General features: G+C 38.2%; 1 protein-coding gene across 2 annotated transcripts in view; it reads right to left on the reverse strand.

Moving 5' to 3' along the window:
* The window catches only part of tead1b (TEA domain family member 1b), a 95,015-nt gene that overhangs the window by 3,841 nt on the left and 65,698 nt on the right, over positions 1-25,476 (reverse strand). The window contains exons 1-8 of one of the 2 annotated variants that reach the window (XM_073835668.1): positions 19,021-19,237; positions 16,793-16,927; positions 16,455-16,501; positions 11,839-11,900; positions 11,604-11,728; positions 9,199-9,372; positions 5,333-5,473; positions 4,031-4,183 (exon numbers count right to left, since the gene is read on the reverse strand). In XM_073835668.1, the coding sequence (XP_073691769.1) occupies positions 4,031-4,183; positions 5,333-5,473; positions 9,199-9,372; positions 11,604-11,728; positions 11,839-11,900; positions 16,455-16,501; positions 16,793-16,927; positions 19,021-19,023 (840 nt within the window). In that variant the 5' untranslated portion in view covers positions 19,024-19,237. Of the gene's footprint in view, positions 1-4,030; positions 4,184-5,332; positions 5,474-9,198; positions 9,373-11,603; positions 11,729-11,838; positions 11,901-16,454; positions 16,502-16,792; positions 16,928-19,020; positions 19,238-25,476 lie in introns of those variants that run through there. The other variant, XM_073835667.1, reaches the window with a different exon arrangement.

Genomic DNA, 25,476 nt, shown 5'->3' on the forward strand with positions numbered 1-25,476 from the left:
GTACAGATTAACTTTTAAATGGTACAGCATGGTAATATGTTGTGCTGACATTACCTAGCCTGACTTAAAATAAAAGATTGCAATAAATTTATTTCTAATTTAATCAAATAAAATGAATGAATAAGTACAATTCTGTGACCTGTAAGAAGTAAAATAAAATTCTATTTTAAAAAGGAGTTCAGATCAATTTTATGGACTTTACAGGTTTGTAGAGCATAGTGATTTCATCTTTTTCATTTTATATATATATATATATATATATATATATATATATATATATATATATATATATATATATATATATATATACATATAATGATATATAAAATAAAAATTCTAAAAGCAAAGTGCTCTAAAATAATTCTACTTTAAAATAAATTAAAAAATTATGCTCTAAAATAAATTGTTTGAAATCTACACATAACAGTAAGGAGAATTTGATGTGGGCAAATGTGCTTAACTGTCTTGAAAATTATGGGAGCAATACAATACTGACAGCTCTAACATTAAAGTTAAAGCACATATTTTCATGGGCATTCAGATTATTATTTTTTTTTTACTTTTGGGTTTTGGACAAGTTTTTGTGCGATTCACCTGTGATTCGATCTGTGAATGGATTTCGTCCAGGAAGGTCTTTCTGATTTTTGCCTGCATATATCACTTCACGTCAATGTCTAATTGCATGTCAATTTTAGGCATAGTAAGTCTTTTGCATTAATATCGGGCTTTTCCAGTTTTAATTTTAATTTTGAACACAGATGTGAAAGTGCACTATCCAAACTTTGGAATACAGACCTAAGGTTGTACTTAGGTTTTTAAAATATTAAAATGTCACAAAGATATAGAAGTTTAAATTTACTGTAAAGAAAATGCACTGTACTATTTTTTTATTTTATATAAAACAAATATTTTAAAAAATATTTTTAATTCAAAATTGCTATAAAATTAAAGCCTGTCTAAAGAAGTTATGTTCCAAATTTGAAGTTGATATAAAAAAACAGACTCCTGTGAGCTTTTATTTAGGCCATTATACCACAAACAGCCACCGGGTGCCATTCTTTGTCAAGTTTATAAAAAGTTTTGATCCTAAAAGACTGTAATACATTTTGTAATATGACACTAGACACCACCCACTAAGGGGGAGGAGGCACTAAAAGATTTTAAAGTACCATTTCAGTGTTTTTAAGGCACTGTCTGATTTCAAAACGGTTTTCACAGGATGAATTTTGAGGTTTTCAATTTTCAAATGACATGTAATTTATGATGACTACTAAAATAGGTGATTATAAAATAGGAGAAAAAAAGACAATGAAAAAAAGAGCACCAATCAGTCCACAGGTGTATCAGTGAAATTTAAGGGACAATATATAAAACACTTGTTTTGGTTTATGATGGCTTTTTAGGTGAGTCTGAGATGCATTAAGACAAATTAATGTTTAAAAAGCAGTTTCAATGACTGGATCTTTTTTCACATATTGGATCCCGTTTAAACTTTTTTAAATTCAATATTAAACATTCAGTGCTGTATGTAATCGAATCACCTGAGTTGGATGTTAATACCAAACCAATGCCACCACCCTTCAACAACATATACCTGAGTACAACATATACCTACTCATAAGACAGTTACAAGACTGCTCTGACACTTTTACACATCTACAAGCTCTTTCGCACTATATTGTTTACATGGTTTGCACTCTCTATCATGTGCCCTTACTTGTATATTGTGTTTTTCATTTTATATATTGTGACGAGTCGGCTGCCTCCCCCCTAAATATCATCACCACCCCGTCCCTTATTCGCCGCCCTTCTCCAGGCTCCCGACGGGAGTGGGTGTGTAGGGGAGAGGAGGGGCGAGTAATCGTCTCGGGCTGGCGGCGTGTGATGAGGGCACCTGAATGGAATGAAGCCTCATCACCGCCGCTGTTTAAATGCCGAGCGCGCCTCTCCTCAGGAGACCGGTCTCTCCCCCGTGCATGCACGCTGGTGTCCTCGTGGGTCCAGGAAGGGGTGAAGAGGAAGCCAGCGCCGCCAGAGGACGAGCAGCCGGACCCCGTGTGTCGGGACGAACGCCGCACCCGTTAGTCGGCTGACGAGCCAGGTTGCCGGGCCGTCGAATCCCCCGAGAGTGCCGCAGAGCAGCAGAAGGAGGACGTTGCTGCAAGAGATGCCGCCGCCCCTCGCGCTTCGGACCTAAGCGGGGAGCGCGTGCGGCCGCCCGACTCCGCCCCTTAGCTGGACCCTTCCCATTTGAACACTGCTCCTCCTTCACGGAACCTTCACAACGAGGACACCAGATCCCCCGTTTATTTGGACACTTTTATTTCCCCTTTTGGACACTTTTCCTTTCATTTTCTGTTTAATAAAAGCCTCTCCGAGGCCTGACGCCACACCCACTGTGTCTGTCGTTCGTTCCTCCCGCCACAGTGGTGGAGAATGCGGGCAAGGCGGGGCTTAGACAGCGCAGTGGGCAACACCTGATGACGTCATCCCCTCTCGCTCGCAAAAGTTCGTGAAAACCCGGACAGGGACGGAGAAACGACGGAGACGGCCTCCCAGCCGCAAGAAGGGTAAGTGATGTTTCAGTTAGTCACTTATCCTGCGGTTGGTTGAGGCTGTCGACTAAATGCCGGTTTTTCTGTGCCTGTTCCGGTGCGCTGCGAGAGGGAGCGTTACCTTGGAGAGGAATCCCCGCCCACTCCGACCGCTGGAGCCTGGATGAGGAAGGTAGCACTCCTGCGTGGGCGGCGACCAGATGACGGGGATGTCGCTTGGGGGGGGGGGGGGGGGGATTTGACGAGTCGGCTGCCTGCCCCCAAAATATCATCACCACCCCGTCCCTTATTCGCCGCCCTTCTCCAGGCTCCCGACGGGAGTGGGTGTGTAGGGGAGAGGAGGGGCGAGTAATCGTCTCGGGCTGGCGGCGTGTGATGAGGGCACCTGAATGGAATGAAGCCTCATCACCGCCGCTGTTTAAATGCCGAGCGCGCCTCTCCTCAGGAGACCGGTCTCTCCCCCGTGCATGCACGCTGGTGTCCTCGTGGGTCCAGGAAGGGGTGAAGAGGAAGCCAGCGCCGCCAGAGGACGAGCAGCCGGACCCCGTGTGTCCGGACGAACGCCGCACCCGTTAGTCGGCTGACGGGCCAGGTTGCCGGGCCGTCGAATCCCCCGAGAGTGCCGCAGAGCAGCAGAAGGAGGACGTTGCTGCAAGAGATGCCGCCACCCCTCGCGCTCCGGACCTAAGCAGGGAGCGCGTGCGGCCGCCGGACTCCGCCCCTTAGCTGGACCCTTCCCATTTGAACACTGCCCCTCCTTCACAGAACCTCCTTCACAACGAGGACACCAGATCCCCCGTTTATTTGGACACTTTTATTTCCCCTTTTGGACACTTTTCCTTTCATTTTCTGTTTAATAAAAGCCTCTCCGAGGCCTGACGCCACACCCACTGTGTCTGTCGTTCGTCCCTCCCACCACAATATTATATGTTTATTTGTATTTTATTCATATTTTTTTTAATTCTACCTTTGTATTTAATGTTACTTGTATGCACCATGGGTCTGAGAGTAACGCAATTTCAATTCTCTGTATGTCCTGTACATGTGGCAGAATTGACAATAAAGTTGACTTTGACTTTGATATACAGTACGCAAGCCAAAAATATAAACACACACATCCTCAGTCAGTCTTTCTATAATAACAACTAAAAAATCCATGGCAGGTGAGAGTCGCAACCCAGGAGAGCAGGTTTAAAGATGCACTGCACCAGGATGTGAGGGATTTGAAGGAAGAGAGCAGGGAAAGTGCATTAGTAGGACCCTCACTATAGGAGAGAATAGGGCTCTAATCCTGGTGTGTATGAAGGTTAGAGAAAGGGGTTCCTCCCCCTTTGCAGGAGATTATCAGGCTTTGCACAGTCCCACAGGAATGCCAGGAATGCTAGGTCGTCTCTGCTCAGAGGCTGCAGGCTCCGCCCTGCACTGAGAGCTCTTACCGATTGGTTTAAACATCAATAACGGACATGCAGACTCACCAATAAGATGGTGAAGTTCTCCAAGACGCTGTTCATCATGTACTTCTCAGGCAGGTGTTTGAGTTTGTGGATGAAGTTGATCATGTATTCACACATGGGAGACCGACTTATCCGGTAAACAAAGCGTCCGTTCTCAAAGCGAGCGTACTCCGTCTGAGAGGAGAGATGCGAGAGATGAGAGAATGCACAAAAGAAAGTGCCATTGCATATACACTACTAGTCAAAGTTGTGAAATTAAGTTTTGAATGCGAAATTATGCTTTATTTATTTGACACTGTAACAGCAACATTATGAAATATTGTTTTCTAGTTTAATATATTTTAAAATGTAATTTATTTCCTGTCATCAAAGTTGAATTTTCTGCATCATTAGCCTTCAGTGTCACATGAGCCTTCAGAAATCATTCTAAAATGCTGATTTGCTGCTCGATTAATTACAAAATGTTTCTATTTCTTAATTTTGAAAATGTATTCTTAATTTTTCAAGATTCTTTGATGAATCGAAAGAACACTTATTTAAAACAGACATCTGTTGTAACATTATAAATGTCTTCACTGATACTTTTGATCAATTTTATAGTTCCTTGCTGAATATAAGTATTCACCCTAAACTTTTGAGTGGTAGTCAAAAATATTAAGCAGCAAAACTGTTTTCAACATTGATGATAATAAATGTTTCTTGAGCAACAGAATCAACATATTAGAATAATTTCTAAAGTGACGTGACACTGACAAATAAAATAATGGCTGCTAAAATTTCAGCGTTACCTTCACAATAATATATTTTTTAAATATATTTAAACAGAAAACAGTTCTTTCAAACTGTAATAATATTTCACAGTATTAACTGTATTTAGGATAAAAATGCAGCCTTGATGTCCATGAGGGTCTTTCAAAACATTTAAAAATCTGAATTATTCCAAAATTTTGACCAGTAATGTACCTATAAAAGCTACCATGATACCACCATTTAGTACATTTTTTTTGTCTGATTAAACATTTTGAAAGCTGTAAAATCACATTACTGATCACAAAATCTCAATGTCTCAAACTGTGCTTAGATTAAGATATTATAGTCTTCTATTAAATTTCTGAGATTTCTCATCAAATTCTCCCAAGACAATGTGTTTCTTTTTTTTCCTTTGAAAGAAATTTCAGACTAAGAAATAATAACACCATTAAGTGTTCTGAGTAATGAAAGAGCAATTACATTTTCCTCTGGTAAGCTCATATTAGAGGAAGAACATTTATTGCTCCATTTAGACAATACAACTGTACTCAAAAACCAATGTCTGAAAATTACCTCCACTTTCTCCACGACCTGTTTGCCAAACGAGCAAACCTTTGTGGAGCAGGTGATGGTCATGTTCTCCGGGCTCTCATACTGACTAGTCACTCCATAGAAGGCCCCAGTTTCATCCTGAATGTTGCAGTTCAAGTCAGCCTATGAACCAATGAGATTGTAGCTTTAATTTTTAATTTAATAAGCTGCGGTGTCAAATACTTCCATTACAAAGAAAAGTACAAATAGATAGAGTTACCAACATAAAGACATTGACATATATTTCACAACAGAAAATAGTAGTTGACATTATAAAAATGACCCCGTTTAAAAGTTTACACACACTTAATACTGTGTTGTTACCTGAATGATCCACAGCTGTTTTATTTGGTTTAGTGATAGTTGTTCATGAGTCCCTTGTTTGTCCAGAACAGTTAAACTGCCCTCAGAAAAATCCATCAGGTCATACAAATGTGACCCTGGACCACTTAACCAGTCATAAGGTAAAGTTTTACAAAACTGAGATATATACATCATATGAAAGCTCAATAAATAAGCTTTCTATTGATGTATGGTTTGTTAGGATAGGACAATATTTGGCCGAGATACATCTATTGGAAAATCTGGAATCTAAGGGTGCAAAAAAATCAAAATACTGAGAAAATCACCTTTAAAGTTGTCCAAATTAAGTTCTTAACAATGCATATTACTAATCAAAAATTACATTTTGATAGGTTTACAGTAGGAATTTTACAAAAAATCTTCATGGAACATGATCTTTACTTAATATCCTAATGATTTTTGGCATAAAAGAAAAATCAATAATTTTGACCCATGCAATGTATTTTTGGCTATTGCTACAAATATACCCCAGCGACTTAAGACTGGTTTTGTGGTCCAGGGTCACAAATGATTTAGTTTTCCAGCATTTTTGTGTATTTAAACTAGTGATGCCCGATTGATCGGCCACCGATCATGATCGGCCGATATTGGCTTAAAATAGCTTGATCTGCGAACCCCAAAAGCGCCGATCAAAAAAGCCGATCACTTGATGTAAATTACTCGCGCGACTTTTTCACACATGCAACAACATGCACAGGTAAACACCAGCAGAGCAGAGCTTACCAGTGGCAACATGAGTACTAAATTTCTTAATTGTTTTGTAAGGGTAGTCTTGTTATTGGGCATGTGACTAAGTTGTGCGTGTACAGAGCGCTGACTGTAGTTTTGCCGAAGACGTTCAAGTTTACTTTCGGTTTCATTCTCTGCTATCTTCAGTGAGTGGTGAATGTGCGTGCTTGAATGTAAATGAATGTATCTTTCTATACCCGTCATATTGCAATAATGTTACCGCTGTATGTCTGATTGTTGTCATCAGTTCATGTTGTAGTTCAGTTCATATAGAATGAGGAGAAACGGTGCCTGTGTAATTCACGTGCGTATGTTCACCATACTATCATCTACAAACCTAACTTGGTGGTTCTTCAAGATCTTCCCTGGTGAAAAAAAACTGCTAAAACCAGCCTAGGCTGGTTGGTTGGTTTTAGCTGGTCAACCAGCCTGGTTTTAGCTGGTCATAGCTGGGCGGCAGGCTGGTTTTAGAGGGGTTTTGGCCATTTCTTAGCTGGTCAGGCTGGGAAACCACCAGCTAAAACCAGCCTGACCAGGCTGGGAGACCAGCTAAAACCAGCTACTTCCAGCTTAAACCAGCTAAGACCAGCCAACCAGCCTAGGCTGGTTTTAGCTGTTTTTTTCAGCAGGGTTGACAGTAGCCTATTTCTACAGTTTTTTTTCAATATAGTTAATTTAGAGTTAGTTTAATTTCTACAAATAGTGCAAACTCTGCTAGATTGTAGATAAAAGATTCCCATTCCCCTGCCATTCTGTGATCGGCAGTGATCGGCGATCAGCATATCATGATCTTGGTGATCGGTAATCTGTGATCGGCCCCAAAAATGCTGATCGGAGCATCTCTAATTTAAACCCTTTCCAACAATGACTGTATAATTTTGAGATTCATCTTTTCACACTGAGGACAACTGAGGAACTCATATGCAACTATTAGAGAAGGTTTAAACGCTCACTGATGCTCTAGAAGGAAACTCGATGCATTAAGAGCCAGGGGTGTAAACTTCTGAACAGAATGAAGATACTTAGATGTTTCCCAGAAGACAAAATAAGTTCAATTTACCCTGATCTTCAAATTCAAAAGGTTTTCACTCCCAGCTCTTAATGCATTGTGTGTTTCCTTCTGGAGCATCAGTTTGAACCTTCTGTAATAGTTGCATATAACTCAGTTGTCCTCAGTGCGAAAAGATGGATCTCAAAATCATGCAGTCATCGTTGGAAAGGGTTCAAATACACGAAAATGCTAAAAAACAAAAACAAAGAATTTGTGGGACCTGAAGGATTTTTCTGAACTGCTAAGGACAAAGGGACTTATGAACAACTATCACTAAAAAAAAAAAAAAAAAAAAAAAGCTGTGAATCATTCAGGTAACAACACACTATTTAGAATCAAGTATATGTACTTTTGAACGGGGTCTTTTTATGAATTTAACTTATTCAGGTCTGTACTAAATAAAAAATAACATGCATTTTGTATGATCCCCCTTATTTTGCTAAATAATTAACATCTTGCAGATTCTGCAAGGTGTATGTAAACTTTTGACTTCAACTGTATACAGCAAAAGTCAATGCAAAACTGCCATCTAGTGGAGATTGTATGCACAGCTTAAAAAAAACAATATGGAAGATTTTCAACACTTCAATTTGTTCCTCACATAGACATGAAGCTTTTATGGAGCTTTTTTGTCATCCATCAACATTATAAAAAAGACCTTATGCAGCATACTGAAGTTACGTGTAAGAAAAAAAAATCAGTTTTGGAAGAACAGTACATGAGTAGATGTTCATTTTTGGATGAGCAATCCCTTTAGCTATACTAAACTACCAATCATAGTTATTTCTCTATATTAGTCTATTCAAGTATTAAAGAAAAAGGCTGTGTCTAAGGTTAGAAAGAATAGATTAAATAACTTTGAGTAAAAAGCCTGTCAAAAAAAATTCTGAAAAAGAGCAGAAAAAAGAACAGCTCGCTCTTTCAGTAAGCTAACACGATGTTCATTACCAAGCAAGCTCAAATATTCATTTCTGGCATACTCTCTTTTCATTAAGACAAGCCTGTTACATTTTCACATCATATTCAAGAGAGGCATTATTGTGCAGATCCAGAGTTTCATTTGAAATTCAGATCCCTCTGTCACTTCAAACGGAATTCGAGCAGCCTCGCTCCAACCACGACGAGGCCCACTTTGTTGCTTGCCGCTAGTTAGCATTTCACAAAATGCATGCAATGTTTGAATAGCTATTAGAGGAGCAACCAGGTCATCCAATTGTTTCACGATATTAAACGGAATAAGTGCGAGCTTTGATCATGGACACTTCAGCTATGCCGTGCCAAATATAGCGGCGGCGGCTTGGACCCGTAAACAGAGACAGCTGTCTTTAAAACTAAAGTGGCCCAGTGTCTTTAGGGAAATGCACAATTATTCATGCATGTAATCACTCGGTGGATAAATATTTGCGTTAAATAGGCAGTTGTATGGGTGGTAAACATGAACTGTGGTCATTTCGCTCTCATTAGCGTAGAAACCTGGGCACAGGCTGGGCGTACCTTACACAGCACAATGCATACATGTTTATTTTTAAGCCTTAATGATAATAATAATTAATAATAATAATAATAAAAGTTCTTGTTCTTCTGCAACTAATTGTCTGTTACGATGTCTTCTTTTACGGATAATTGTCCCGTGCATTCTGGGGGGGAAGGAGGGAGGTCTGTGAATGACTAAACAGATGCTCGTTCTTTGCAGAGATTCACTCACCCAGAACTTTATGAGAAAGAATGAATTCTGAGGACCCTTGCCAAACAATTCCTTCAGCCCTCCTTTCTTCTCTGGGAATTTGTCGTAAATCTGACGAATGTCCACTGACTCGAGCAAGGCATCATTGTAAGAGTGATTTGTCTGACCGATGTGCACGAAAAGATGCTTGTTATACTGCACAGAAAAAACCAACAAACAGAAAAAACAAGTTAGAGGAACAGGAAAACGTGTCACAATGATTAAGTACTTGGTTGTTTAGTTTTAACTAGGACTATCCATCTATTCACTATTGTAACTGAATTGATTTCTTGATATTTGGTGAGAAAAACCCCCTAAATGGAGCTAATTAATTTACATTCATACATTTTATTATTGCGGCAGACATAAAATGACTGAATAAACATTACAAAAAGATTAACGTTCACTTAAAAATAATAATTTATAAATATTCAAAATACAAAAAATATTTGCAACGTGACATGTTACAAATGTATGAGCATATGTAGAAATTAACAAGCTAAATTTAACAAATTGATCTTTTTTTTTTTGTAAAGACTAACAAAAGTTAGTTTTTTAATCAATAAATTATTTATTTCTACTTTATGTAATTCCACAACAATAGTCTTTACAATTAGGTTTCTTGAGGTATACTTTGGAGACAAATGTACCACAGGATATAAAAATGGTATTATAGTATTAAAAATAATGGTACTTTAATTAGATACTAAATAATTTTTTTTATATATTTGGTGAGAAAAGTCTCTAAATGGAGATAATTCATTCACATTCATACATTTTATTATTGCGGCAGATAAATGACTGAATAAACATAACAAAAAGATTAGCGTTCACTTAAAAATAATAATTTATAAATATTCATAATACAAAAAATATTTGCAACTTGACATTAAAAATGTATGAGCATATGTAGAAATTAACATGCCATAAAAGTGTTGTTCACTGGTAGTTCATGATATTTAACTAAAGATCTTTTTTGTGTAAACACTAACAAAAGTTAGTTTTTTAATTAATAAATTACTTATTTCTCCTGTATATAATTCCACAACAATAGCCTTTACAATTAGGTTTCTTGAGGTATACTTTGGAGAGATTTACAAATGTACCACATGATATAAAAATGGTATTATAGTATAAAAAACCATGGTACTTTAATAAGATACTGATATAAAAATGGTATTATAGTATAAAAAATCATGGTACTTTAATAAGATACTGAATTAATTTCCAGATAAATGACTGAATAAACATTACAAAAAGATTAGCGTTCACTTAAAAATAATAATTTATAAATATTCATAATACAAAAAATATTTGCAACTTGAGATGTTAAAAATGTATGAGCATATGTAGAAATTAACATGCTAAATTTAACAAATTTATCTTTTTTTCCACAACAATAGTCTTTACAATTAGGTTTCTTGAGGTATACTTTAGAGAGATTCACAAATGTACCACAGGATATAAAAATGGTATTATAGTATAAAAAATAATGGTATTTTAATAAGATACTGAATTAATTTCTTGATATTTGGTGAGAAAAATCTCTAAAAGGAGAAAATTCATTCACAATTATACAGTTTATTATTGCAGCAGACAAAAAATTAATGAATAAACATTGCAAAAAAATGAACGTTCACTTAAAAATAATAATTAATAAATATTCATAATACAAAATATATTTGCAACTTGACATGTTAAAAATGTATGAGCATATGTAGAAATTAACATGCCATAAAAGTGTTGTTCATTGGTAGTTCAAGATATTTAACTAAGGATCTTTTTTTTGTAAACACTAACATTTAATTAACAAATTATTTATTTCTACTGTATATAATTCCACAACAATAGACTTTACAATTTTTCTTGAGGTATACATTGGAGAGATTCATAAATGTACCACAGGATATAAAATAGTATTATAGTATAAAAAAAATCATGGTACTTTAATAAGATACAGGCAATACTTTTTTGTAAGTGTGATAACATTTGAATTGTATTACGCATTTAAAAATGAAAACAAGAGATTGTATTTTGACAGTCCTCAAAGTCAACATAAAATACTCACTTTCATTGTAATATGGTATGATCATATCTTTGATTAAAACATTTTTCTGAGATATCTGAAGAGCCAAAAATGTAGGGCGGGTATTTTCCCCACTGGAATCAGACTGGATTGTGAAAAGTATGTGTTCAACACTAGAATGTGCGTCAGTCAATTGTGGAGCACTTCTATCTAAAAACTAAATTTTGAGGAGGCTTTTTGACTAGGAGGCTAAAGCTCAATGATGAATTATGTGTAATAAGAGCAGGAAGGTGTATTAGAAAGTAATCTGGCTACATTTTAATTTCACTTTGACTTATAGTGACATAAAAAAGCGACTCACAGAATCTGGATCTCTCTGATGCTCAAGGAAAGCGGAGAACTCCACCAGTCTGAGTTTAGATGTGCCGATAGATCTGCCTTGCCAGGCGGGAACTGTGGGTGCTGGCGCTGTCGGAGGCTCATAACCTACAAACACATACACATGCTGAATATTAGCTCTTCTAAACTAACAGAATGTTACATCTGAATCTAAATCATTCTTTTTTTTAATACATGGCAAGCGGTGGCTGACATACTTGAGATTGTAGTTGTGACTGCTGGCTGGATAGGGTACGCTTGCTGAGCAAATGGCTTGATGCTAAAACATAGACAAAGGAGAATTAAGAACAGGAAAACGAGCAGCCTGAAGTTTAGCGGCACTACATACTGAAGAGATTAAGAGGGTTATACAGCAAAGAAGAAACAAAGCTGCACAAGTATTCAAACTTGGATTCAACCCATCCTTGTTTCTGGAAAGGCTTTCTTTATCTCTGATCCCTCTCAGGAAAGAGAGAAAGCTGGAAGGGTTGGGGAAAATGCAGACATCAAGAAGAGGAGGACGACAATAATGCAGACAAAACAGAGACAGAAGGAATAAAGAAGATTTGCATTTCCTGAAGGAAATACCAGTGCTTGCAAGGCAGCAAAGGAACCATATTAAAGTTTTAGGCTATAAATTTGGTTCTGCTTAAATGAAATGCTGAATCAGAAAAAAGTCATAATGCTCAGTTAAAAATATGAAGTAGAAATATAATATCCATCCAGCTTTCCCTCCTTTTGCTCTCTTAATTTCACTGGATACTGCAGTTTTCATGCTAGTCAAAACTGTGTGCACACCTGGCAAACAGCTGACTAAATTTTAAATAAGCTTACTAATTTATAAGTGTGCACACTAGAGAGCATTGGCAGGGCTTTTTGCTGCACACTACTTGTGGAATTAAACGATTTGTCTTCTAGTGTGCACTTTTTCTTAAAGCAGCGTAGATGCTTTAAACCAAACCAACCTTTTGATTTACAGTTTTTCTTGATTGCTTTGATGCAACCGTCAACTCAAACTCCACATTTTCAAAACAGTTAACACACAGGCCTAAACAGTGGCACTCATGGTCAAAATGACACATTTTGTTTGCAAAAGGCTCTAACCGCGCCAAAACATTTAAAATATGTAACAAAAGCAAATTTTACCTTCAAACAACACAACTTGCAAACAAGTATATGAGCTCTTTCAGTCAGTCATTACACAATGGACAACAAAATACGAAATACAGAACTCAGTGCGAAACAGTGCACCATTGCTTGCCATTGTAGCCTATTGCCAGTGCCATTTGTTGTCTTTCTATATAGGCTGTGTCAAATTTGCCTTTTTGCAAAGAATTGGATCCAGAATAAGAAATGCTTTGATGTGTTTTTTCTTGATTCCATGACATTCTTTTTTTTTTTCAAACCGTGTCTGAAAACTGAAATACTGTAAATTTTATCCTCCTCTTCCTCAGACCCCTCTACCTCTTACTCTCACTCTCATCTGCCCTAGACCTCCTCCATCCATGCTGGTAAAGAACAACACAGATGTGGCACCTTTTTTATAAGACCTGCAGACTGATTGCTAATTGAAGATTTGTGTGAAGGGATGTCAAACAGGTGCCTTAGTGATTTCATTCTGATCTACATAGTTTCTAAAAGTTAGGAATAGATGGTTTCTGTTTGGTTACCATAGCTAAAACAATGGAGTTTGGACTGCTTGAATGACATCCGTGTTAACTGTTTTGCAAAAGGGTGGGGAAAATGTGTCAATCCAATGAGAAAGGGTTAACACATTTGCAAGACGTGTCTTCTGCTCTGCTGAGATAGTGATAATGAAAACTGAGTGGATCCTAGTTTCTTTAAACAGGTCAAAGCAATCAAGAAAAACTGTAATCTATCTATCTATATAATTTTTGATAAAATATAAATACAATATTATGCTTATAATTTTATTATATTAAATTAGACAACTCACCTAAGCATAAAATTATAAGCACTAAAGTTTGCGTCTAACCAGCCAATTATAAGTGTAAACAGTAAATTAATTTCAGAAAAAGTAGGTGAAGAATAAGATGATGAAGGAGGTAGAGACTGTGGAGAAGGTACAGAAGGATGTGCTGTGAAGAAGAAGGTGGAGAAAAAGATACAGAAGAAGGTGAGGGAGGTAAAGACTGGTGAAGAAGAAGGTGCAAAATGAGGTGCAGAAGATGCAGAATAAGGCACTGAAGAAGGTGCAGAAGAAGGTGAGGAAAGTAAAGACCGTGATGGTGTAAGAGAAGGTGCAAGAGATGCAGAAGAAGGTGCAAAAGGAGGTGATGAAGATGGTAAGAAAGGTAGAGATGGTGGTGAAGAAGAAGGTTCAAAAGGAGGTGCAGGAGATACAGAAGGTGTAGAAAGAGGTGAGGAAGGTAAAGACAGTAGTGGTGAAGAAGAAGGTGCAGGAGATGCAGAAGAAGGTGCATAAGGAGGTGCGGAAGAATGTGTGAAAGGTAAAGATGATGGTGAAAAAGAAGAAGGTGCAGAAGTAGGTGCAGAAGATGCAGAATGATGTGAAGAAGAAGGCGAGGAAGGTAAAGATGGTAGTGAAGAAGAAAGTGCAGAAGGAGGTGCAGGAGATGCAGAACAAGGTACTGAAGAAGGTGCAGAAGAAGGTGAGGAAAGTAAAGACAGTGATGGTGTAAGAGAAGGTGCAGGAGATGCAGAAGAAGGTGCAAAAGGAGGTGATGAAGATGGTAAGAGAGGTGAAGATGGTGGTGAAAAAGAAGGTGCAAAAGGAGGTGGAGGAGATACAGAAGATGTAGAAAGAGGTGAGGAAGGTAAAGACAGTAGTGGTGAAGAAGGTGCAGGAGATGCAGAAGAAGGTGCATAAGGAGGTGCAGAAGAATGTGTGAAAGGTAAAGACGGTGGTGAAAAAGAAGAAGGTGCAGAAGTAGGTGCAGGAGATGCAGAATGATGTGAAGAAGAAGGCGAGGAAGGTAAAGATGGTAGTGAAGAAGAAAGTGCAGAAGGAGGTGCAGGAGATGCAGAACAAGGTACTGAAGAAGGTACTGAAGAAGGTGCAAAAGGAGGTGGAGGAGATACAGAATATGTAGAAAGAGGTGAGGAAGGTAAAGACAGTAGTGGTGAAGAAGAAGATGCAGAAGAAGGTGCATAAGGAGGTGCAGAAGAATGTGTGAAAGGTAAAGACGGTGGTGAAAAAGAAGAAGGCGCAGAAGTAGGTGCAGGAGATGCAGAATGATGTGAAGAAGAAGGCGAGGAAGGTAAAGATGGTGGTGGTGAAGAAGAAAGTGCAGAAGGAGGTGCAGGAGAAGGTGAGGGAAGTAAAGACAGTGATGGTGTAAGAGAAGGTGCAGGAGATGCAGAAGAAGGTGCATAAGGAGGTGCAGAAGAATGTGTGAAAGGTAAAGACGGTGGTGAAAAAGAAGAAGGTGCAGAAGTAGGTGCAGGAGATGCAGAATGATGTGAAGAAGAAGGCGAGGAAGGTAAAGATGGTGGTGAAGAAGAAAGTGCAGAAGGAGGTGCAGGAGATGCAGAACAAGGTACTGAAGAAGGTGCAGAAGAAGGTGAGGGAAGTAAAGACAGTGATGGTGTAAGAGAAGGTGCAGGAGATGCAGAAGAAGGTGCAAAAGGAGGTGATGAAGATGGTAAGAGAGGTAAAGATGGTGGTGAAAAAGAAGGTGCAAAAGGAGGTGGAGGAGATACAGAAGATGTAGAAAGAGGTGAGGAAGGTAAAGACAGTAGTGGTGAAGAAGAAGGTGCAGAAGATGCAGAAGAAGGTGCATAAGGAGGTGCAGAAGAATGTGTGAAAGGTAAAGATGGTGGTGAAAAAGAAGAAGGTGCAGAAGGAGGTGCAGGAGATGCAGAATGAGGTGAAGAAGAAGGTGAGGAAGGTAAAGACGGTGGAGGTGAAGAAGAATGAGCAGAAGGAGGTGCAGGAGATGCAGAAGAAGGTGAGGAAGGTAAAGATGGTATTGGAGAAGAAAGAGCAGAAGAATGTGAGAAAGGTAATGATGGTGGTGAAGAAGAAGAACATGCAGAAAGAGGTGCAGGAGATGCAGAAGAAGGTGAGGAAGGTAAAGATGGTAGTGAACGAGATAAATGTGCAGAGGGAGGTGCAGGAGATGCAGAAGAAGGTGAGGAAGGTAAAGATGGTATTGGAGAAGAAGGAGCAGAAGAATGTGAGAAAGGTAATGATGGTGGTGAAGAAGAAGAACGTGCACAAGGAGGTGCAGGAGATGCAGAAGAAGGTGAAGGAAAGGGTGAGGTAGGTAAATATGGTGGTGAAGAAGGTGAGAATGGTAAAGACGGTGGTAGTAGTGGTGGTAGTGGAAGAAGAAGGTGTAGAAGGAGGTGCAGAAGAAAAAGGAGGGGATGTAGAAGAAGGTGTGAAAGGTAAAAACGGTGGTGGTGAAGAAGAAGGAGCAAAAGGAGGTGCAGAAGGTAAGGAAGGTAAAAGGGTAAAAGGTCTTGAAGAACAAGAAGGTGCAGAAGAAGAGGAAAGTGAAGATGAAGAGGATGAAGATGGTGAATAAGGAGGTGCAGTAGAAGGGGAGGGAGGTAAAGAGGGTGGTAAAAAAGAAAGTGCAGAAGTTGAAGATGGTGGTGTAAAGAACAAGACGGAAGAGGTGCAGAAGCTTGTCAAGACGGTGGTAAAGAAAAAAAAAAGGTGGAAAAGAAAGTGAAGACAGCAAAAGTGAATAAGATACAGAAGAAGGTGGTGATAAAAAGGATAAATACAATGATGATGTTGTAGAAGAAGAAGAAGAATTTCTGATGTGCCTTGCAAGCACTGTAATAAGAGAAAAAGCTTTAGTGGGCCAATGGGAGCAGAACTTCTAGTAGAGATACTCACTCTTGTGAGGATCCAGGCTGGCCCGTGGATATCATGCCCTGCCAAAACTAAAGAATTAGATAAATAAATAGACAACAAAACACAGCCTATCCACATTCACACACACGTCTGTGCACTCTTGATAGATCAGTTATCTCATGTCCATTGAAAAATGAGGTGGACTATGTGCCATGCAGTCTAGTTATCTTGAGTGTGGCATTAGTGGGCTTATCTGATGAAGGCAGGTGATGTGGCTCTGAGGGTGTGTAATGGGATTGGAGCTAACGCAGGCGGCCCGGTGGCCAGCCGTGTGGCTGAAGTAAGTGTACTGATAGGTGGGTGCCAGAGGGAGGTCTTACCCCTGCTGCTCCGGGGAAGGCAGGACGCGGGATGCCCGGAAGACCCAGCTTGTTGTGGATGGCGGTAGCAGAGACGATCTGGGCCGAGGACATTGAGGCCATACTCTGAAGAGCTTTGTCCTTCACGCTTTGATCCTTCAATAGCATTTACAAAAGAAATTAGGATCCAGAAAGGGTACAGGCATAGTGAGCTAGGAGGTGAATGGTTTCTGTAACAACACGGTTCGGCATACATGTTTGTATCACGGTTTTATCACAATGACACCACTAGTGTAAATAGTTCTTGATTTGTTATCTAATTCATAACAAAAATGTACACGACCAGTCTAAGTTTGGAAAAAGAAAGACGTCCTTGAAAAAAGTCTTATTTATTTGACCAAAAATACAGTAAAATTAGTAATTTTTGGAAATATTACAATTTAAAATAACTTTTTTCCATTTTCAAAGCTGAATTTTTAGCAGCCATTACTCCAGTTTTTAAAGTCACATGATCCTTCAGGAATTATTGTAATATGCTGATTTAGCTGCGTAATATTTTTGTGGAAACCGTGAAAAAGTACCATTCAAAATTTGGCAAAATGAAAAAATAAAAAAATAAATAAAAATAAATAAATAAATAAAATAGATCTCCAGCCATAGTAAATACATATATAACAATACATTAGATTTCTGTTTCCAATAAATGCTGTTCCTTTTAACTTTTTATTCATAGAAGAGTCCTGAAACCCAAAATGTATAATAATAAGAACCATTATTAATAACTAAACTATTAATAAATGAGCATTAGAATGATTTCTGACTAATCACATGACACTAAAGACTGGAGTAATGATGCTGAAAATTCAGTTTTGATCAGTTTTGATTCAGTTTGAATCAATTGCATTTCAAAATAAATAAATGAATAAATACAAATAAAATTCAAGCTTGTGGATGGTATTGAATGTATAAATTATCTCCTATAGTTGGAGAAAAATAAAATGCTAGTTTTATTTCAACTTTTCATTTAAATTGTTTAATGAACAGTTTAATTAAGTAAACTGACTATTCAAATTTGAAAAAAAAAGCCAAAATAGAACATTTATAGAGCCCAATATAAAGTGCACTAACAGTAGTAACATCCATAATAGGTTATCCTGCAATAATGACGCTGATTTAGTGGTTTTAATTAATAGCCATCACAAAGTGATGAAAAAATCTATAGAATAAAATATATATATATATATATATATATATATATATATATATATATAGGTTTTATTTTACATAGGAAAAAAAAATCTATATTTACTGAATAGAAACTACAGAACCGTGATACAGACCGAACTGTGAGATAGTCGAAACCATCACCCCCCTGCAGTGAACACAGGACAATAAAGCAGCCCACACCCTCACACAAAGATCCACAGACAGAAAGCATGTTAAAAGATTCTTCAGAGCTATAAAGCTGTTGATCTTAAGAGGAATGCGCTAGCATTAAAGACGAAAAGTCTGAAAAGAGCGAAAGCCTCCAGCACAGAGCACAGGAGATGATAATGTTTATTATCGGGCGCAGAGCTGAAAGAGAACTAAATCCAGTGAGAAATGACACTGCTGTTATATATTATCCCGCAGCTCCTACATGTCTAATAAAATGCATTGTGTCTGTCAGGAACAAGGGTTAAGTAATACTAACTTTCTCTTTCTGCTGTGCGTAATGTTCTCATTCTAAAAGCTCCTATCAAGGTCATCAAACCGAGCCGAAACTGTACGGATGAACGCGTCAAAGAAAAAGGGCCTGAAAATGCACCACTTTCTCCTTTACACAACCTCCTTGTTATTTTCACAAGAAGGCTAAAGACGATATCTCAATATAGACTTTTATAAAACAAGGAATGTCTGTGCATAGATGGATTTCTAAAACTGGTAATTTAATTAATTGAGTTAAAGTGTGTAAGCCTAAACGCCACAAAGGCAAGCATTTGACGTGCTGATTGTATAGCGTGCATGCCGTAACAGGATGGAAGGATGTCCTGCCTCTAAACACGTAAAACAGCCAGTGAATGGAGCACAACTGCATTGAAAGAGTGAAAAGCAGCTCGAGTTGAGGATAAACATGCTGGGAGCAGTGGCTAACGTATGGCTTAGAGAGAGGCAGAGAGGCTCAGAGCTCAAGCAGGTGTTTAGCAGCTGCTATACTGCAACGGTGACATGTCGATGCACAGTCAAGAGCACTGAGAACTCGTACTTACCATGCTTGTCACCTAAACGCAAACAAACAAGGTTTGATTGTCAATGTTCAGTTTTAATTCAAACAATCTACATGAATGCTGACAGATTTGTGGCATTTATAGATCTGATTTACAAATGTATTTCTGCTGAAAAGACCAGCATATGTTGTGTTTTGGATGCAGGCTTTTTATCTAGTTTAACTTGGTCAGGCAGATTCCACCAGAAAGACCATGCTGGACAATCTTCACCAGCTAACACCGTATTCACACCAGCCGCATGTAACATGTCATGACACGTCAAAACTAGACTGCTTCTATTAAAATCAATAAAGTCGCCTACACTGCGCGTACCTGATGTGTCGCAATTTAGTTGATCGATGTCACGTTTCGTATTTTGACATGGTGCATTTCTACTATTGTCATTTGTATTCGTTTACTTATTTGAAGGCTTGGCTCACCCAAAAATGAAAATTCTGTAATTATAACTATCCAAACCCATATTTAAAAAATAAAGGTGCTTCAAAAGGTTCTTCAAGCGATGCCATAGAAAAACCATTTTTGGTTTCACAAAGAACCATTCAGTCAAAGAACCATTTCTTGCTTACATTTTTATAATTTGAAGAACCTTATTTGCCGCAAACCTGTGAAACAGAAAGGCTCTTTAGATGTTAAAGGTTCTTTATGGAACCATTTAGACAAAAAGGTTCTTCTATGGCATCGTGAAGCACCTTTATTTTTAAGAGTGTAAGACCTTCATTCATCTTGGGAAAACAAATTAAGATATTTTTGATGAAATCCGACAGCTTTCTGACCCTGCATAGACAGCGACTGACAACTGACATGTTCAAGGTCATAAAGGTAGTAAGGACATTGTAACATCCTTGTAACATCAGTGGTTCAACTGTAATGTTAGGAAGCTATACGAGAATACATTTTTTTCATTACAACTTTAACAATTTCTTCTATTCTGCGTCAACTTCATAAACATGTCTAAAGATTTTGACTTTGTAGCGACTTGAGACTTTCATTTTTGGGCGAACTATCCCTTTCCACAGTCATAGTAATATTTAGATTGTATTAGTACATATTATTTATATTTTAAAAGCTTTTGGCTTTTTGTCCGTCTTCGTACACATACATTTTTTTAGTTTTAGTTTAATTTAAATTGTATTCAGAAGTCTTAAGTTGGAGTGCGTTTCTCAAAAGCGTCATAAGCCAACTATGTTGACACATTTAATTATTACTAAATTCACAGATTCCCGAAACTACTGTACATTATCAACAAACTTTTGCAGACATTTTGGAACTACAGCTCCCGACGTGGTTTGAAGCACAATTTCTTTTTATGACTTACACAGATAATTCTCTGCTAACACGCAGTACATTAAATACATTTCATTCTCCATAAAAAAGGAACTAATTGCGTTACTTAAGTTACTTTTTATGGAAAGTAATGTAACTGCTTTGAGAGTAACAGCTTGGAGTGTCAAAAAAAAAACATACACAGACAAAACCAAATTAAACCCGGTGGCTTGTGATGATACATTGAGTCTGTGCAAGAAACTGAACAGTATTTATGTAATTTTTTACCTCGGATCCACCGCAATGTCCAACTGTCCTGAGCGCGTTCACAACGGCCGGTGCGTGTTGCACGTATACATCACTCATTGTATACACAGTGCAGAGAGATTATGTATACGACGGCTACTCAAAATGGTAATTACTTGTGCTTATCCTGATTGTTGCAACCAAATAAAAACTTTTACACTTGCTTGCGCGAACTCATGCTGGAGTGTTGACTTTTCACAGATTCCCAAATTTTGAGCCAGATTGACTGAAGATATGGTTGCTTTCTCTTCGTCACACGCTGCCTGTTGTGAACGCCCTAAGAACAGTTGGACATTGCGGTGGATCAGAGGTAAAAAATTATATAAATACTGTTCAGTTTCTTGCACAGCCTGATTGTTTGGTGTCTTAAGACCTCAATGTATTGACACCAGCCACAGGGTTTAATTTGGTTTTATCTGTGTATATTTTTTGACTCACAATGCCGTGGAGCCCATTGACTGCCATTATATGACTAACAGACTGCAACGGTTTGAGTTAAAAACCTTCGTTTGTGTTCTTCTGAGGAAACTTACATCTTGGATGCCTTGGGGGTAAGCAGATAAACATTCCATTTTTATTTTTGGGTGAACTATTCATTTATTGAAACAAATTTATACAGGAATAAAATGAGTGCCATGTACATACTGCATTTTAACATGATTTTAAAAAATGAACAGCTTTCTATTTTTATACAAGTGAGATATTTAGACATTAATTGTGAATTGATTAATTAGCAGAAGGTGACCATGTCACTATTTAGTTTCAGGAAACAGTTATGACAAGCTAGTTAAAGGCAGGGTAGGTGATTTGGTTCAAAAACATTTTTGTTATGCTGGTTGAAAATCTTTTCACATCCTAATAGCAATCAATAAGTGGTCTAATGTATCATTGTATGGTGTGTTTTGTCGAAAATGTACCCCTGATTTGTTCATGGCTTGGTCATGTGCAATTGTGTACGAGCTGGTGAACAGGGTGCTGACAAGTACAGAACTAGTTCTAACCAGCAAAAGCTAGAACTAAAATATTGGTCCATGCTGGTCTTTTCAGCAGTGATATAACCCAGTGAATGAAATGTCGGTTAGATAACACTGCTTTCAAGGACTTCCTGAAAATTGCTAATTTTGAATATGACCAAATTGTGAATTCAGTAATGAAAAAGTCCTTTTTTATTTTATAAATATGCTTTTAGTCATATCCTGTTCATGATATACTAAGCCCTCTAAAGTCACACTGCACATGCTAATAGTAAAACCAAGATTAAGGGCTCAGTGTGAGCGCTGGTCAAGCAGATGAACTGCAGAAAGCATCTTTAGGGAAGATTTATAGCTGATAATATGGCAGTTTGAGATCACTGTGGCTAGGGTTTCATTACAGACCAGCTCAAAGAGTGGCACCATAATGACAGTCATTTCAGTCAACATGTCTCAGATAAGAGCACACTGGGCAGGTTTACTATAATGCTACGCTGCAAATGGCAGGAGGGAGCTCAAATTCTTCCCCGCTCCTGATTTCTAATTTGCTTTAGATGAGAGTAGACAGAGACCCATACAAAAGCTGGCTGTTTTTACTCAGGCAGCCGCCAGTGTCCCTGAAAGACCAGCCATTCATGGCGGAAATGCACACAGACGCTCCACTAGGCACACACACACACACACACACACACACACTTACATGCACACACACACACACACACACACACACACACAAATGGGGGAGTCATTAATCTATCTGAGTAAACTGGGAACTGTGGAAAAGTGTGCTGGTCAAAAGGAGTTAGTCATCACCTCACAAAAAGAAAGAGAAAGAAACAGAAGGAGACAGAGAAGTCAGACCAACCTCAAGGTCTTTTCAGTAAACACAGACATTAGGAAACGACCCTTGCAGATGTATCTTAAATGACAGGTCAATTTATTATCAGATTATCCCTTCCACAAAAGGCCCCTTTTTTTGTAAGCCGCAGCCTTTGTGGATGAGATGCATTTGATGTAAGGTGATTATATGCAGCACACTTTGCTGTTTATATGACTGAATCACACTGGGGGGACGATTGGAAATGGTGGGAGAAAATGGGGGGGGAGGGGGGGGGGTGATTTCAGTAGTTTCATTAATGCAGCATGAGGAAAGCGTTTGACGGCCAGTGGGTTATTGAAAAAAATAGCCAAGAGAAAGAGCGAGAAGAGAGGGGGAACGCCACAAAAAGCATCTGAGCGACGGCCCTAATGGGCCTCTTTGGTCCAGACTTCTTGTGCAGAGCGTTTGGGAAGAACAGATGACCTCATTAAACTCCAGGAGAGATAAAGGCAAAGCAGCGCTGGTTTTACTCTAGACTGTGCTCTTCCTGTAGTCATGTAGCCGCTCATGTTGTTTAAGCAGTGACCAGAATCCCGCTGAACTCTGACCTCCAGCTCTCAGCCACTCTCACCAGCTGAAGCATACTGCCAGCACGAGACAACACTCCACACACAACACACATGCAAACACGACACACAGAAATGCATTCTTGTGACCGGCAAAGTGCATTGTGCTTCCGAGGCTATGTTTTGTGGTTTTCAATGGTTTTCGGAAATTTTACATCATGCATCTTTAAGGGAGTCTTTCTTTCATCCTAGTTTCGTTGGCAGAGGCAACTTGAAGGTTGATTTCCCTAAAATGTGTGAAAACGTCTTCTGTTTTTAAAGCATCCTGACACCGTAACACTGACTCAACCAATGGAATTAGTTTAGGGGCAGGGATAGTTTTCCTGACCAATGGCAGACAGTGAGACTTCTAAGGAAACTAATATTATTTTCTAGTGGTGGGCATAGATTAATTTTTTTAATCTAGATTCATCTAGATTAAATCTTGAAATTAATCTAGATTAAAATGGCTAATTTGAATTCTGCTGAAGGCATTCAGAATATGTGTGCTACCCAAATAATGACTAAAAGTAAGTCTTCGAGGACGGGCCAGGTGGCGCATTAGACCAGGCGCTCATCTCCTGTTTCCAAAATCCATCACAAACTGCTTGACAATTGCATTTACAACACAATTAACTATACAAACTTGTGTAACCATGTACTTCTGCGCAAAAGGCTGTACGATGTGCGCGTTCCCATTAAATACACAGGCGCACGCGGGCATGGATAGCCTATCTGCGTGCATAGTCTTCGATTAAACTGCGTTGCTTTTAGAAGCGTCAATTCAGTTGTTGCATATAGTTTAATGTCTTTATTTCGGGATTATCAAAGTAAATTATAACTCAAACTTGAGATTTTACTGGGGCACAGCAGATTTTCACTGGGGCACGTGCCCCAGTAAAAAGGGTCTAACAACGCACGCACCTGCCCTGAAGCGGCTTCATAACTGCATCCATGTCTGCGCGTCTCATTTGATGTGGTAATTTCACAGAAGTTGAAGACTCGTTCTCGCCCCCTACAGTGCAATTCAACTAGATATACATCATCCGCGCTAAAATATCAAGGTGAAAGTCATCATAACTTGCGTAGTTTAGACCCAGCTCCCAACCCAACTTTGAGAATAGATTAAAGGCGATATTTTTTTTATCGCGCGATAATAGTCTCACGTTAACGCAGCACGTTAACGCCGATAACGGCCCACCACTATTATTTTCACAGTTCTGCAGTTATTTTGTAGCCTGGCTTACTGTAAATCTCTCTAAGCCAGATGAACTTATTTTAAATAATATCTGCATTGTTTAGAAAAAACTAAATCAACTGTATAGATTAGAGGTTGACCGATGGATCAACAATCGATAATCGGCACCGATATATTAATATTTTTATTCAATTTCGAATGTTTGGTTCAGTACTGTTTTTTTTGGGGTTTTTTTGGAATAAAGTACTGTTTTAGTTTTTTATTTAGTATTTGTTTTAAAAATTATCGGTTGATCAATCAGTTATCGGCCAGTATGGTTCAACCTAGCTATTGATATCGGTAAAATCCAATCGGTTGATCTCTAGTATAGATTATAGAGTTTTTTATATATCAGAATATATACAGTCATGACTGTATCAGAACATATACAGTCATGAAAGCTCTGAATATTGTTAGGATAGGATAATATTTGGACAACTATTTGAAAATCTGGAATCTGAGGGTGCAAAAAAAATATTAATATTGAGAAAACCGCATTTAAAATTGTCCAAATTAAGTTCTTAGAAATGCATATTACTAATCAAAAATTACGTTTTGATATATTTACAGTAGAACATTTACAAAATATCTTCATGGAACATCATCTTTACTTAATATCCTAATGATTTTTGGCATAAAAGAAAAAAGTATCATTTTGACCCATACAATGTTTTTTTGGCTATTGCTACAAATATACCAGTTCTTTTGTGATCCAGGTAGATATGTAGAGCTTTTATAATGTAACACATGCTTATTTATTAATAAAGTCTATTAAATCACTTACTAACTTTTATAAATCAAATCAAACACTTTATTTTACCTTGTCCTTGTTACAGATTTTACAAGTATTTACTATAGTAATAACTTTAGTAATATTTTACAGAATATTTCTGTATTTTACAAAGATGGAACCTAAAGATTTTGTTTGTGAACTTCTAAAAATACCGTCCCCCTAAATTACAGGGATGGAAAACTGGGATTTATAAAACCCCGGTTCCAAGTCGGTGAGCAGCAAAATTGCGCTGCATTATGGAACAAACTTAATAGTTGCCTTTGCTCTCCAGAGCTATTGAATTTCACATCCATATTAATTTCCAAAGCATATGCTGCTTTTCAGGTTTGCGGCATGTGCCGACAGTTCCTGCGCGTCTGCTATATTTAACCAGGAGCCGCCGTGGGACCTATAGCGTTAGACTCGGAGCACACGCACTTAGCGGTCAATGAGAGACAGAGGCC

This window comes from Garra rufa, chromosome 3, assembly GCF_049309525.1.
Source record: "Garra rufa chromosome 3, GarRuf1.0, whole genome shotgun sequence".
In the NCBI taxonomy this organism is placed as follows: domain Eukaryota; kingdom Metazoa; phylum Chordata; class Actinopteri; order Cypriniformes; family Cyprinidae; genus Garra; species Garra rufa.